Raw genomic sequence first — 12,756 nt, 5'->3', positions numbered from 1 at the left:
GTCCTTATTTTTTACGTCATGGACGTTTTATTGTGCATTCTTTTTGTGGTTGTGTCCTTTCTTTCTGACTCACTTCATCTTGATTAATTGTGTTTTTATAGGTCTCCCTGCCCTTTTCTAAATAGTTACAGAATGTCTTATGCAGTCCACAGTATCTGCAATCACAGACTCATGAACTAACAGAGCGGGTTTCCGGTCAGTTGTTTATTAATTTACATTATTCCTCCCAGGTCAGAGGTTTGCCCTTTGGGCTTTGAGTTCCCATCCTGCTCTTTGTGAACTTTCCCAAACTGGCCACCCCACGGGACTGTCTGGTCCTAGGTTAAATTTATGATGTCAAGCAGTGGGAACTTTAAATAGTTTTGTGTTTTCTGGATGACTAAAAAACTCATGTGCTCACAATGAGAGCACCCAGATAAAATTTTGTGATTCCTATTATACAGAATGGGGGGATTAGGGATTTTGTCACTGTTTGTTTGTTTGTTTGTTTGTTTGTTTGTTTGTTTGTTTGTTTGTTTGTTTGTTTGTTTGTTTGTTTGTTTGTTTGTTTGTTCGTTTGTTCGTTTTATAAGAGCCATGATGTGTAAAGAGATAAACCCGAAATCCAAAAGGCCCAACAAATATGTGTCCTTGCTAGATTGATGTGCATTAAAAAAATAATGTAAGGCAATGAATAAATGTGTTTAAAGCTCCTTGGAAAGATTTACTAGAGATGTAGTGAATGACAAAAATTCATAAATGAATGATTACTGATTGTAGCAATTGTTCAGGATACTTAATTCTGTTTATGTATTAAAAATGTAATATTATTTCTTAAATCTTTGTGTCTACTGAAGCATTCAGTAAAATTTAATACTGGAGGACACCTCCTGGTACCATCTATCTTCCCCCATGTTTCATTTAAAAACACGGACACACACACACACACACACACACACACACACACCACACACACACACAGTAAGAAGTAAGAAGGTAAGAAGGTAAACATAACATGAGTATGAATGACATTTCAAGTGGTTATGGTGGAACCATTCACCTTCAGCATCAGGGATTACTTTATTGGTAATCACACTAATATATCTGAATGATTAAATAATTGAAGAATCAAAAACATAACACACTTGAAATTTAACAAAAGGAGGAGTCATAGAAATATTGAATGTTCTTGGACGTGTCAAAGTTTGAAAGAGGGAAAGAAAATGAATAAACTTAAAGTGAATTACAGCAGATCCACTAGCTCTGATCACTTCCAAAACAAATTAGACAAGGCATCAAGAAACAATACCATGTACACCAAATTTATTGTGATATAATCTGACGGGTCACAGATGGGTCAAAATATACGATAGGCTCCAGCATGTGGTGGAAAAGTATTCCCAGGAAGCTTGCTTGGCTCATTTGAGTGAGATTTGTCTCACAGGAATTCTGCATAAGTTGGTTTGTTAGGGTAAGAAAACTGAGCTGCAACCAGCTCCATTGGTGACACAAGAGAAGACTTGAAGAGATCACATAGTTACAGCTGACACAAACTACAGCCTCCAGGGCTTCACCTGCCAAAATTATGAGCAGCCTTGAAAGACTGAGGAATTCAGAGCAAACAGGAAAGCCCGTGTTCATTGACCTGTAGGGAATCCAAGATATCTATTTAACAAGAACTCAGCTCCTCTGATCTCAGGCTCCCTCGTCAGAACTCTCATATAATAGGTTGCTATCAGCAATCTATTATATGAGCATTGGGAGTAAAGCGTTGATGCTTTACTCCCATAACTTCACTCTGCCAGCCAGTGGTAAAATAGCAACGGCCAGTCTGAGTTCACTGTTCACCTAGTGGAGGCTTTAGAAATGAAGACAAAAACATGTGAGAGCCCTCTAGAACTTGGTGAGGAGAGGAGGAAGTGCTTGGTGGAAGGAGACAGCAGGTAGCCACCGCAGTACGCCTTCTGACAGAAGCAGCGCTGTGAAGTAGGGATGTGTGAGAGGAAAGGACAGCAAGGAGATTTCTGCTCAGGAACAATGAGTTTTACTGGAACAGATCCCACCAGGTTTCATCTACCAGTTGCGATTAGGAGGATTTAGACATCTTTGAAACTCGATATACAGTGATAATATGACAGTATTTATACATTTTGTTAAATTAGAGCTACAAACTTGAAGACTCTTTGTTGGGATTTTATTATTGTGAAGTGGACGGACAGTTATAAATGGTCATCTAAATCTAAAAAGTCTCACTCAATCTATGCAGCCTCTTGACTGAATACTTTGCCAATTTATGCATTGCTGCAGCTGTAGCTGCAAGTCATTTGGAACTTGCTTTATATAACTAGAAAATACATTTATTGCCAATTCATTTTTGTTAAATAAAAAAATAAAATCCTTCTACCACCGTATTTTACCAGAGGAATTAATTTGACCAGAACAAATTAAACATACAAACAAATAAACTCTGTTCGCTATGTAATTAATTCGTTATATGGTCTGGGTTTTATTTAGGGATATTAAAGTAAATGGGCCTGAATTTAAATTTACTCCACATTTCATGTTTTCTCCCTGCAAAAACAATTAGAAACCATGTAGCATTCTTCTTCCATTACACAGTTGAACGCATGACTTGTGTTGGTCTGTCACATGAAACCCCAATGGACCAGCTCCATGTTGCAATGTAAGAAAATGTGGATGAGTTTGCGTCATGCAAATACTTTTGCAGAAGACTTTTCAGTGGAGAAAATATCAGTTATGCATCTTATCACTACAAGGACGTAGCAGCCATTTATCAGTTTTCAGGCATCCATGTTTAGTTTGACTTATTTTGACACAACCTGTTTGATGTTCAGTATTGATATTGAGGACAAACAAATATCTCCAGGTTCACAGTTGACTTACATTCAGCAGTCAGCTACCTAACTAACCATCTCACTGTGTGTTCAGAGCGTGATTAGGTTGCAGTTCAACATGGTTTATCTACAATATAGTCCAAAGCATTTCTGGCAGGGAACTAACAAAACAGTGGTTGTTGTTGGTTCTCACAGGAACCAACTCAAACCTCGAGAGTCATCACTGCCTGACCTTAAAAGCCTTCCAGCTACATTAATTTGTCCTCATTCCTCTATGTTTGCGGATCCTATAAAATTATTCTCATGTGATTTTGGTTCTCCTCACATCCTCGGGATCTCGCTAGGCTGTTTTAGTTACAATGTTTACAAAGTGCTATGGGTTTTTCTTGTTTGTTTGTTTGTTTAGCTCTAAAGAAGGTTTGTTTCACTTTCAAATAAAATCCACCTACAGGAAGTACTCCACCTGGAATAAGTCAGTTTGCATTGCCACACTTCCGTAAAGCAGAAGGAACATGGCATTTAATCACCTAATCTTGCCTCTTGTCTCCTTTCTTTCATTTCTTTGTTTGTCATAATCACATTATGACAAACAAATCATAAACATTTTAATCTTTTTTATTAGTATTGTGAAAGTGTTGACATTAACTAATTGATCAAAAATTTGAAACGTGCAATATATGGTTTGGCCACTAGATGGGAATAGAGAACGAAGAGAGCTGAGTGCCATATGAAAAGAAAGTTTTCTGTCTCCCTCTGGCGGATTAAACAAGAAGTGCAAGAAAAATGTAATCCTTCCACGCATTTGTCTCAAAACCTCTCAGGATTTAAATTCTTGTTGACATAATATAATAATAACAATTATTATTATTATTATTATTATTATAGTTAAGGTGAATTTCAAATAACGTTTTTTTACATGACTCAAGTGGACTTTCCGAATTTGAAATATGTAACTAAAACAACAAAAACTACAATACACATCTTAACAAGTCTGCAGAGATGCATGGAATCTTTTTGAGACTAAGTTTCAACCTAATATTTTATTCTCAAGTACTATTTCATATTGTTTGCACTTACAATGGTTGTCCACTAGATGTCAGTGTATTTGAGTCACACACTCGAAAGCAGCAACACCTGCAAATATACAACACAGCTGCTTTAAAATAGCTGTCACAAAAAGTGTCACTTATTTTGTGACTGCTGTTGTCATTATTGAACAATTCATTTATAAAATCGCATAAATACCAATGCAGCACTTTGAATTTATTTGTTTATTTGTCATTTATATTGTTTGCCTCTTTTTGATAACCATCCCACTTTCAGGGTCTTTCAGGGCCTCTTGGTCCTCAGGGCCCACAGGGGCCTCCCGGGCGACCAGGGGATCCTGGTATTCAAGGACACAAGGGGCAGAAAGGTGACCAAGGATCTGGTGGCTTCATAGGGCCAAAAGGCAGCACGGTAAAAACACTTATTGCTCTTTTGTAATGAGCAAGAGAGTAGCAGATTAACCTGCTTTGTTAAATACATGAAACCTTTTCACCCTGAAGGGAATGACTGGTGTACCTGGGTTCTCTGGGAACGACGGCATCCCTGTGAGTAAACGTCACGTCGTTTCTAAATCTACAGCTCAGCCTCTGTGTGCTGACAGGATGTTTGACCCTTGTGTGTCATTCCCTCTGCAGGGCCACCCAGGACAAGCTGGGTCCAGAGGGAAACCTGGTGCAGACGGCTGTAACGGGACCAAAGGAGAACCTGGATTCCCAGGATTACCTGGTTTTATCGGGGGCCCTGGAAATCCCGTGTGTAACTCTTGATCTACCCAAGAATCTGTGATTACATCTATGTTCATGCAAATAGTAATTTTTTTTACTACTGTTGTTCCAATTCCAGGGTCTAAAAGGCAGGAAGGGAGAGAAAGGGGATTCTCTGGACGTCAGAATTTACATGGAGCGCTTCAGGGTGAGAAACAAACATGCAACTATCTCTTTATTCACTGCCATAGAGTAAATTATTACAGAATTGCTTTGAACATCTTTCCTTAGGGAGATCCAGGGAGACCGGGAGAGGACGGATTTCCGGTAAGACACATTTAATTCAACTTTATCCCATTAAATATGATGGGTGTGCGCTCACACCTGGCTGACACCTTTGGTCTACTTTAAACAGAGCAGAGTTAATTTCCGGACCAAATGTGTTAGGTGTGAATCCACACAAACGAATCCTCAAGTGAGCCAAATAATCCACTTTTGGAGGTGGGCTCAGTCTGCCTCCAAACAAACTATGGTTTGCTTCTGGTGTGAAGCCCCGATCCGAAGTAACTATAGGAATTATGTCTTTATGGACTTAGTAGTAAAATTAAGCTAACACTGTATGTGCTGAAATCATACCTGATCTGCCGTTTTCTGCATAGCAACGCTGCTGCCAGCGTGTTGTGCATAGGGGGGCCCAGAGCATTTCTACTCATTACAAATGAATTCGCCAATATCACATCTCAAAACGTGTTTAATGAGCTGCTCTTCACATTCAAAGCTGTATTTCTGTAAAGCAGGAATACAGGAAGCAAAACTTCCAAGGTTTGATTTTCTGGGACTGTCATCAGTCCCAGAAATGATCGTTGCTGTCGAATCAGAGCGATGGTCGTCACCCGCGTGGGTTTGTTTGTAAATTAATTTTCTTTTTCTTCAGGGGCCTCCAGGACCACAAGGACAAGAAGGTAGCAGAGGCCCTCTAGGACCAAAGGTAAGGGTCTCTAAGTCTGACCCTCACTTTCTTATCTTATCAGTTTCTTAGCATATTTTGAGGAATATGCTGCACTTCTCTTCTAACAGGGTCCTCCAGGTCCTCCAGGGCCGCGTGGACCAAAGGTAAAGCATCACCAAAAAAAAAAAATGTTATGTATTTCATTATATATGCGTGTTAATTCCGGAGATAACAGCCATACTCTGACTCTATGCTAACAGCAGGAAGACATTTAAAAGTGTGAAAGCTGCTTGAAGTGTTTCCTTCTTTTCAGGGCACCATGACCAAAGTGTTGAAGGGAGTCAAAGGAGAAACAGTGAGTTCCCACACTGATATTGTTTGTCTAAAGCTTTGCAAAACAAATCATCAAGCTGACTTTTATTGGCATGGAGAAGATGTATTTTAGATTTCTTTTTAACCCTCCCGTGGACTTAAAAGATAGGGTCATTTAGACCCATGAGTTTTTCAATCTGTGCGCCGTCCGGCGGGGTCGCACTGACTCTGTGTGTGCTTTACAAAGTTTTTTTCTTTTTTTGTATGTATGTGTGGTTCCGGAAATCGGTGGTCTGACGAGACAATCCCCCTCTTCCCGCACTAAGATTGCGTGGGGGTTAATACAACAATATGAATATTACAGTGAAATAAATAAGCATTTGATCCCCAAAGGAAAAGTATCAATGTCTACCATTTATGTCAGATTCAATTTGGGACAGAAAAACAGTTGTAACCAACAATCTTGAAAGTTAATTTGCACCTTGATGATTTAAATCAGAGGTCTCCAAGTCAAATCCTCGATGCATCCATTCTCCAACACATCAGAGTCAAATCATTCGAATTCCCTCATCAACATTTCATTCAGCTCTGCAGGGCTCTAGTAACAAGCCTCTCATTTGATTCAGGTGTGTTGGAAAAAGGGATGCATCTAAAAGCTGCAGGCTAGTAGCAACGCCTGAGTTAAATGAATGACTGACCCACTATGATGCACAAGAGTGGCTGTTACAAACAGATCAACCAGTCAATCACTTACTTCTGCTCTCAGTTTGTGAAACTCAATACATCGGAATATTGATTATATAGATCCATCACACAAAGAGTAACATGTTACGAGCATTTATTGTTGTTAACTCAAAATTCAGTTTCTCACAAAAATATAAATATTACATAAGACAAATAAATAGAAATTACAATCGCTGATCCAGAGATAAAAGGGATCTCCGGATCTCCATTCAGAAAATACTGAATGGATAGTTGTCATTGAGCTGCAGAAGGTAATTACTGAAAAAGCTTGCTGCTCATAGATTGCTGTATCAAAGCATGTGGGCTGGAAAGTTGAGAAGAAGAAAAATGTTTTGCAGGAAAAGGCCTGCAAGCATGAATAACTAAAGCCCATTCAAGAGTTTGAGTAAGATTCACAAAGTAAGGGCTGCAGCTGGAGTCACCACTTCCACGACACACAGATGTTTCCAGGACATGAGCTGCACATGTTCTGTTCCTTTTGTTGAGCTGAACTAGAGACAATGTCATGCTCTCACAGAGACAAAGGACAAACAGGACTGGACTGTTCCTCAGTGTTTTCTAGTCGGGAACAGAATCTCAACTGCTTGTGGTCCTGTGGGAAGTTTCCACAGTCACTGATGAAGTGGGTCTGCAAGGATTCTGCTGGTGCTGGTCTGCTGTGTTTTAGTCCAGAGCAAGTCCAGTCATCAGAGCATTTCATAGTTGCTAAATGTGTCCTTAATAATGATGCTCTCAAGTTTAAGTTGCACTCTCTGCTTTGACCACAGGGGGACATCGGACCACAGGGCCCACCAGGAAACTACACAACTCAGCAACGTCAACCTATCACTGTAATCAATTATAATGCTTTTTTTTAATCTACAAACCTGTTCTAATAAAAAATAATTTAACAAAAATTTACCAGATAATATTTCAAATCATTTTAGGGACCCTCTGGATTCCCAGGTGACAAAGGAGAAAGAGGAGATCTGGTATGTGATCACTCATTAGCCTTCATCACATCATAATTATTTCTCTTTTTATATTTGGAAATTGAAATACAGGCTCCTGTGCTAATTGTGTGATCGGTTTATTTCAGGCAGACAACTTAGATGGCAAAGGAGAAACCGGTATAATGGGAATGCCTGGCTCTCGGGTGAGCATGGTCGCATTTTCACCAATCACCCTTTAACGCTCCTCCTTTTACATGTCTTACACTTATTCTGCCTGGAATATTGTTTCAGGGCGAAAGTGGTGCAGATGGACCTCCGGGTCAAAAGGTTTGGTGATGTTACTCTGCTTAACCTTGCATTAAAATTATAAGATTTTCTGACTTGTCATGAAAACACTGTTTCAGGGTGAGCCTGGTTATCCAGGGCTGAAAGGCAGAACCGGGCCAAAGGTGAGACAGCAGCATCAATGAATGCATGGATCCTGCTTCTAAGTGAGCAGCCAATGACTAATCAAGTTAGCGACTGATATCAAGAGCCAACATCCTCTTTCTCTTATTCATAGCATTAGAGTTTGAGAACACAGAGGCAATGCAGTTCATTTTAAAACCCAGAGAGATTTTGTTGTCTTGACACTAAATTTGCCAACCTAAAAATGTCAAATTTAAAAAGAAATATGTACGAGGCTGTTTTAGAACTGCTTGAATTAAATATATCGCATTGAGTGAAGTATCACAGAATCACATTTGGATTTTTGTGCGATTAAAATCAATAAAAAGTATAATTTTCTCTGTTTCAGGGAGGCATAGGTGATCCAGGGGAGCTAATTTCATCAGGATTTCCCTGGTCTGCGGGTAAGGTGATTAATGACTGAGCAAACAGTTAAATTTGAGCGCCACACGTCTAAAATGTCCTAAACATGTTCTGGGATGTCTTGTTAAAAGGCACTAATATGTCCTGAAAATAAGATAATAAATTTGAATAAGCAGCAACTCTTCCAGAGATTATGATGTTTCATTATAATTTCTCCTGAGCTGAGAGAATAATATAATATCAAGACAAAAACATTAATCAGACGCAGCAACATCCTCATTTATAGAGATATAAGATAACCTCAAACATCTGCACTTTGACACAGTCATTTTAATGTTCCACATTTGAAAACAGCTGAGTAATGAGGGTGAAAGGTCACATGAATCACAGCTGACTTATTGTGAAACTGAGTGTGGAAATGCTGGAGATTACTCAAAGTGAGTAGTGACACAAATGAACTTCCTCCTGAAAACCCAAAGTGAGACGTTTAAAGCCAGTAGACGAACAACTGATTAAGATCCTGATCAGCGGGAAAATTTACTTACCATGGGAATTTTTTCTCTCCTTTAACATCGTTGCTTGTGTCAGAATTATCTTTCTTATGCGATTTGCAATTCATACGTCTGAGAAGCTGAGACAGACAAAAGTGGGACCTGTGCTTCTGAAGAAGCACCACTAAAGTACCAGTTCATGTATTGAACTCAAGTTAATTTGGGGGAAGGATTAAAAGAAACTGAATATACTCCAAATATAGCTAGAAGAGAAGAAGAAAAGAGGCAGATGCAGTTTGTCTGTAATATTAAATCTGTGCAAGAATTCAGTATAAACAATAATTTGTTGAATTTTCCGAGCTTAAATTGGGTCCAGGTTCCCATATTTATATGAGAATATTTTGTATAGTGCTCCAGTATAATTTATATTTTAATAATATTCTGATAGTGATATAAATTCATGTACTGGTGGCACATCGACACCAGACAAATTATTTGTCAACGGTGCTTTACAGAGTAGTCTGTAAAGTTGTGAGAAACAGAAGAAAGGCTGCATCTTTTTGGACTCCAGTGGTAAAAGACATATACTGTAAACTTAAGCAAGCATTCCTTCAACCCAACTGCACATCTGCTTTGCCTGTGTGTGGCTTTATTGATAACAACTTAGCAATTTAGACATCTGACACTAAAGCTTTTGCATTGGAGTCTCTTCCCATGACATGAAGATTAGGATTACATTAGATCAATAAAAATAAAAAACATTTTTAATACAGAAATGGGGGCTTAATGAAAAGCATGCACTATTCATTTGTTATTTATTGGTTGAGAGACCGTGAGGCGTCAACTAGAAAGCACTTAGTTAAAGTTTCCTCTACCTGTCTGAACTTTTTTAAGGTGGTCTTCCTGGGCCCCGTGGTGAGACGGGTCCAGATGGAGAGAGGGGTCAGATCGGAGACCAAGGCAGACCCGGACCACCTGGACGTCCCATCTCTGACACACAGCAACAAAGTTTGTAAACTGAATACATACTGAATACAGCTTGTTCTTGCCGTAGCATATCAGCAGTAGCATATCGTTGCTATCTTGCCTCTTTGCAGATAATAAAACTTTTGGCTCTCTGGCAATAAATTGACTTTTACAATATTCAGATACAGGTTTGGTGTTAACGCTGTTTTATGTCACTGAACCGTCAAAGATAAAACAAAGTGATTGCATACTTATGAGGTTTTATTATATAACTTTGAACTTTAGATGCTCTACTTTGATATTGAAAAGATTCATGTCTTTGATAAGGTTTTGTGTTCAGTTCACTGACTGATAGATTCCAACAAGCTTGTTTCTCATCTGTTGTTGTATTTTGTAAGATCCAGATGTGGTGTGAATTTTTGAGACCTTTTTGTCTCAAAAATTGTCAGAGATGTTGTCAGAGAAATGCTATTGAAATGATTTCTTGTTTCAGCTGGTTGGACAACAATCAGGCCTGGGCAAATTGTGGTCATTCCTGATAATTCATGATTTGACAATGAGGAGGGGTAATAATATTATCACATAGCAATAGGTTAGTTTGGATAGCTTTTTATCCTGAATTAAATACATTATTGTTTTTTTTCTTTATCTATTCAAGTCATCATTTTCTGGTGTTAAAATTTGAATCTGACAAAATATGTAAAAGGGTAAATACTTGTTCAGAGTACGATCTCTTTTCTTTACTCCACAATACAAATTCTAAACACATTTCTATGACATCATTCAGCTTTGAAGTGAAGATATGTCTGAAAGTTTGAGCTGGAGTATGAGAGCAACAAGGAGGCTTTAGCTGGAAAGCTGACAAAGAAAACCTGTTCACAAAGAAAAGCTTTTAGCATAGACGGTGATCTATTAAATTGCTATTGTATTTCTTTTTGTTAGTTTGGGATTTCTTCGGCCCTTTTGGTGTAAAGGGGGGGAAAGGAGACAAGGGTCTACCGGGAGACCAAGGAAGACCTGCTGTCTTTCCGGGACCCAAAGGATCTGATGGAAGTCCGGGGAGCAGAGGCCCTCCAGGACCCAGAGGATCATGTGAGTGTTTGTGTTTGTGGAGAAAGTGATTCCAGTTCCATCTCTGCATTCCTTTTCTTTAACTTGTGTTTACCTTTAGGGAAAGAGTTCTTTAAAGGAGATGCAGGGCCAAGGGGAAGACCTGGCAATGCAGGGGCTAAAGGATTTAAAGGTGCTCTATTCGCGTGCAGAGAATCTTATTCTTAGCCCGATTCTCCGAAATCCCACCTGAATGTGTTTTGTGAAAACAGGGGATCATGGAGAATGTCAGTGCAGTGGTGAAAATTTCCGCCGCGGTTTACCTGGTCCTGCCGGTGAGCACGGAGATCCTGGGATGACTGGAGAGTTCGGATACGAAGGAGACATGGGAGACCAGGGTAGCAGAGGCGCCAATGGGATTCCTGTAAGGAAATAATGACTTCAGTCTTTTTAGTTAAAATCCTCTGTAAAGTTTATTCCCTCACACTTGACCGTATTATATTGCTTTGAAGGGATCTGCCGGCCTCAAGGGTTTTCCAGGGCCCAAAGGACGAAAAGGAGAAACAAGTGTTGCGAGAGAAAAAGGTGCATAGTTTGTTATCCTGTTATTATTTCTAATCATTGAAAGAATTACAAACCGGTTTGTTTTCAGGGTTATGCGTTTTGGAAGTTTACACATGTACTTTCCTCGATACCCTCAGGATACGCTGGAGATCCTGGAGATCCTGGAGATCCTGGAGACCCCGGGATTGATGGAGTGGTAGGATCACACGGTTCTCCAGGCCCAAATGGTCTTCATGGTCGCCCTGGTAACCGCGGTCCTCCAGTGAGTCCATCATTGTAGTGCATCATTGTTTCTTTTTTAAATTAGTTAGCTTGCTAATTTGGATTATGTTTCGTTGGAATTTAATTATATTTTTCATGGTACTTCATAAATACAAGCCAAGTATTTACAGTTTTGTGATTTATGACTAAACACTGGCAAAACTCAAAGGTTTTGTGCCTTTACCGTATTGCTTAACTGTCTGGCTTTGGCTTGCTGATATTGACATTTACAAAACACGTCATTTTACTTCATGATATCTTTTGAATGCACAGGGATTGTCAGGCAGCAGACACTCTGAGATACTCTGTTGATTTAGTTTGGGCATTCGATCTGCTTGAGTTTATACCTGCTGCCAATTACAATAGATTTTATAAACCTGGAAAAGCTGCAAGTGTTCCAGAAGGAATTTCCTATATTGTTAAGCCATATAATAATTAAGCACCATGGGTCAGTGAAGGAACTCACTAATAAATGGAGAAACGTGGGAAAACAAAGAAGTGGCAAAAAGTGGGGGATATTGTCCAAACTGCAGAAAGACAAGACAGAGACTGGCCAGAGAGGCTGCCAAAAGGCAAATATTTCAGACTGAGGAAGAACTGTTTCCCCAAAACTTTGAGAGAAGACTTTTTATGGTGTAATAAAATAAAATGTAAATTTTTAGGTCAAAGTTTCTAAAGGTGTTTGGCACAAAACCAACTGTCCCAATGTGGAAGAAGTTATGAAACCTAAAACCAAGGAGATAAAGAAGAATATTACTTTTTAGCATCACAGTAAGCTCAAGTCCAAATAAAACAAACGTCTTCATTATAGGAAAACTAAAAGATCTTTAGAATGATCTCACCAGAGTCCAGAATCAAATTTGACAGAAAGTCAGTGGGGTTGTGTGAACTGAGATGTGGACAAGAGACGTTCCCATAAACTGATAGATTTGGAGAACGTTTTGCTAATTCAAGATGTTGACCGACTCCTTCTTGAAAAGAGATTTTCTGATTTTCCACTTGAATAGTACAGAATCTGTGTCACATTATATGTGGAAAAGGTTTGGAAGGGATTTATCATGGTCTCATTGTTTAAAAATCACATTTTTCCCT

The 12,756-nt window shown here is 39.1% G+C and overlaps 1 protein-coding gene across 3 annotated transcripts in view; it reads left to right on the top strand.

Moving 5' to 3' along the window:
• col4a2 (collagen, type IV, alpha 2) overlaps positions 1 to 12,756 on the top strand; it is a 48,602-nt gene that overhangs the window by 26,917 nt on the left and 8,929 nt on the right. For all 3 annotated transcript variants that reach the window (XM_055031472.1, XM_055031471.1, XM_055031470.1), the window contains exons 5-24: positions 4,158 to 4,292; positions 4,382 to 4,426; positions 4,517 to 4,633; positions 4,725 to 4,793; positions 4,877 to 4,912; positions 5,520 to 5,573; positions 5,663 to 5,698; positions 5,848 to 5,889; positions 7,358 to 7,420; positions 7,517 to 7,561; positions 7,669 to 7,725; positions 7,814 to 7,849; positions 7,927 to 7,971; positions 8,319 to 8,373; positions 9,718 to 9,831; positions 10,732 to 10,881; positions 10,961 to 11,032; positions 11,112 to 11,263; positions 11,352 to 11,424; positions 11,541 to 11,665. In XM_055031472.1, coding sequence (XP_054887447.1) covers positions 4,158 to 4,292; positions 4,382 to 4,426; positions 4,517 to 4,633; positions 4,725 to 4,793; positions 4,877 to 4,912; positions 5,520 to 5,573; positions 5,663 to 5,698; positions 5,848 to 5,889; positions 7,358 to 7,420; positions 7,517 to 7,561; positions 7,669 to 7,725; positions 7,814 to 7,849; positions 7,927 to 7,971; positions 8,319 to 8,373; positions 9,718 to 9,831; positions 10,732 to 10,881; positions 10,961 to 11,032; positions 11,112 to 11,263; positions 11,352 to 11,424; positions 11,541 to 11,665 — 1,521 coding nt within the window. The remainder of the gene's footprint in view (positions 1 to 4,157; positions 4,293 to 4,381; positions 4,427 to 4,516; positions 4,634 to 4,724; positions 4,794 to 4,876; positions 4,913 to 5,519; positions 5,574 to 5,662; positions 5,699 to 5,847; positions 5,890 to 7,357; positions 7,421 to 7,516; positions 7,562 to 7,668; positions 7,726 to 7,813; positions 7,850 to 7,926; positions 7,972 to 8,318; positions 8,374 to 9,717; positions 9,832 to 10,731; positions 10,882 to 10,960; positions 11,033 to 11,111; positions 11,264 to 11,351; positions 11,425 to 11,540; positions 11,666 to 12,756) is intronic.

Source organism: Poeciliopsis prolifica, unplaced genomic scaffold, assembly GCF_027474105.1.
Source record: "Poeciliopsis prolifica strain line A6 unplaced genomic scaffold, Auburn_PproV2 SCAFFOLD007, whole genome shotgun sequence".
Classification (NCBI taxonomy): Eukaryota; Metazoa; Chordata; class Actinopteri; order Cyprinodontiformes; family Poeciliidae; genus Poeciliopsis; species Poeciliopsis prolifica.
Note: the sequence above shows the minus strand (reverse complement) of the source record. Positions and strands in the feature narration are given on the sequence as shown.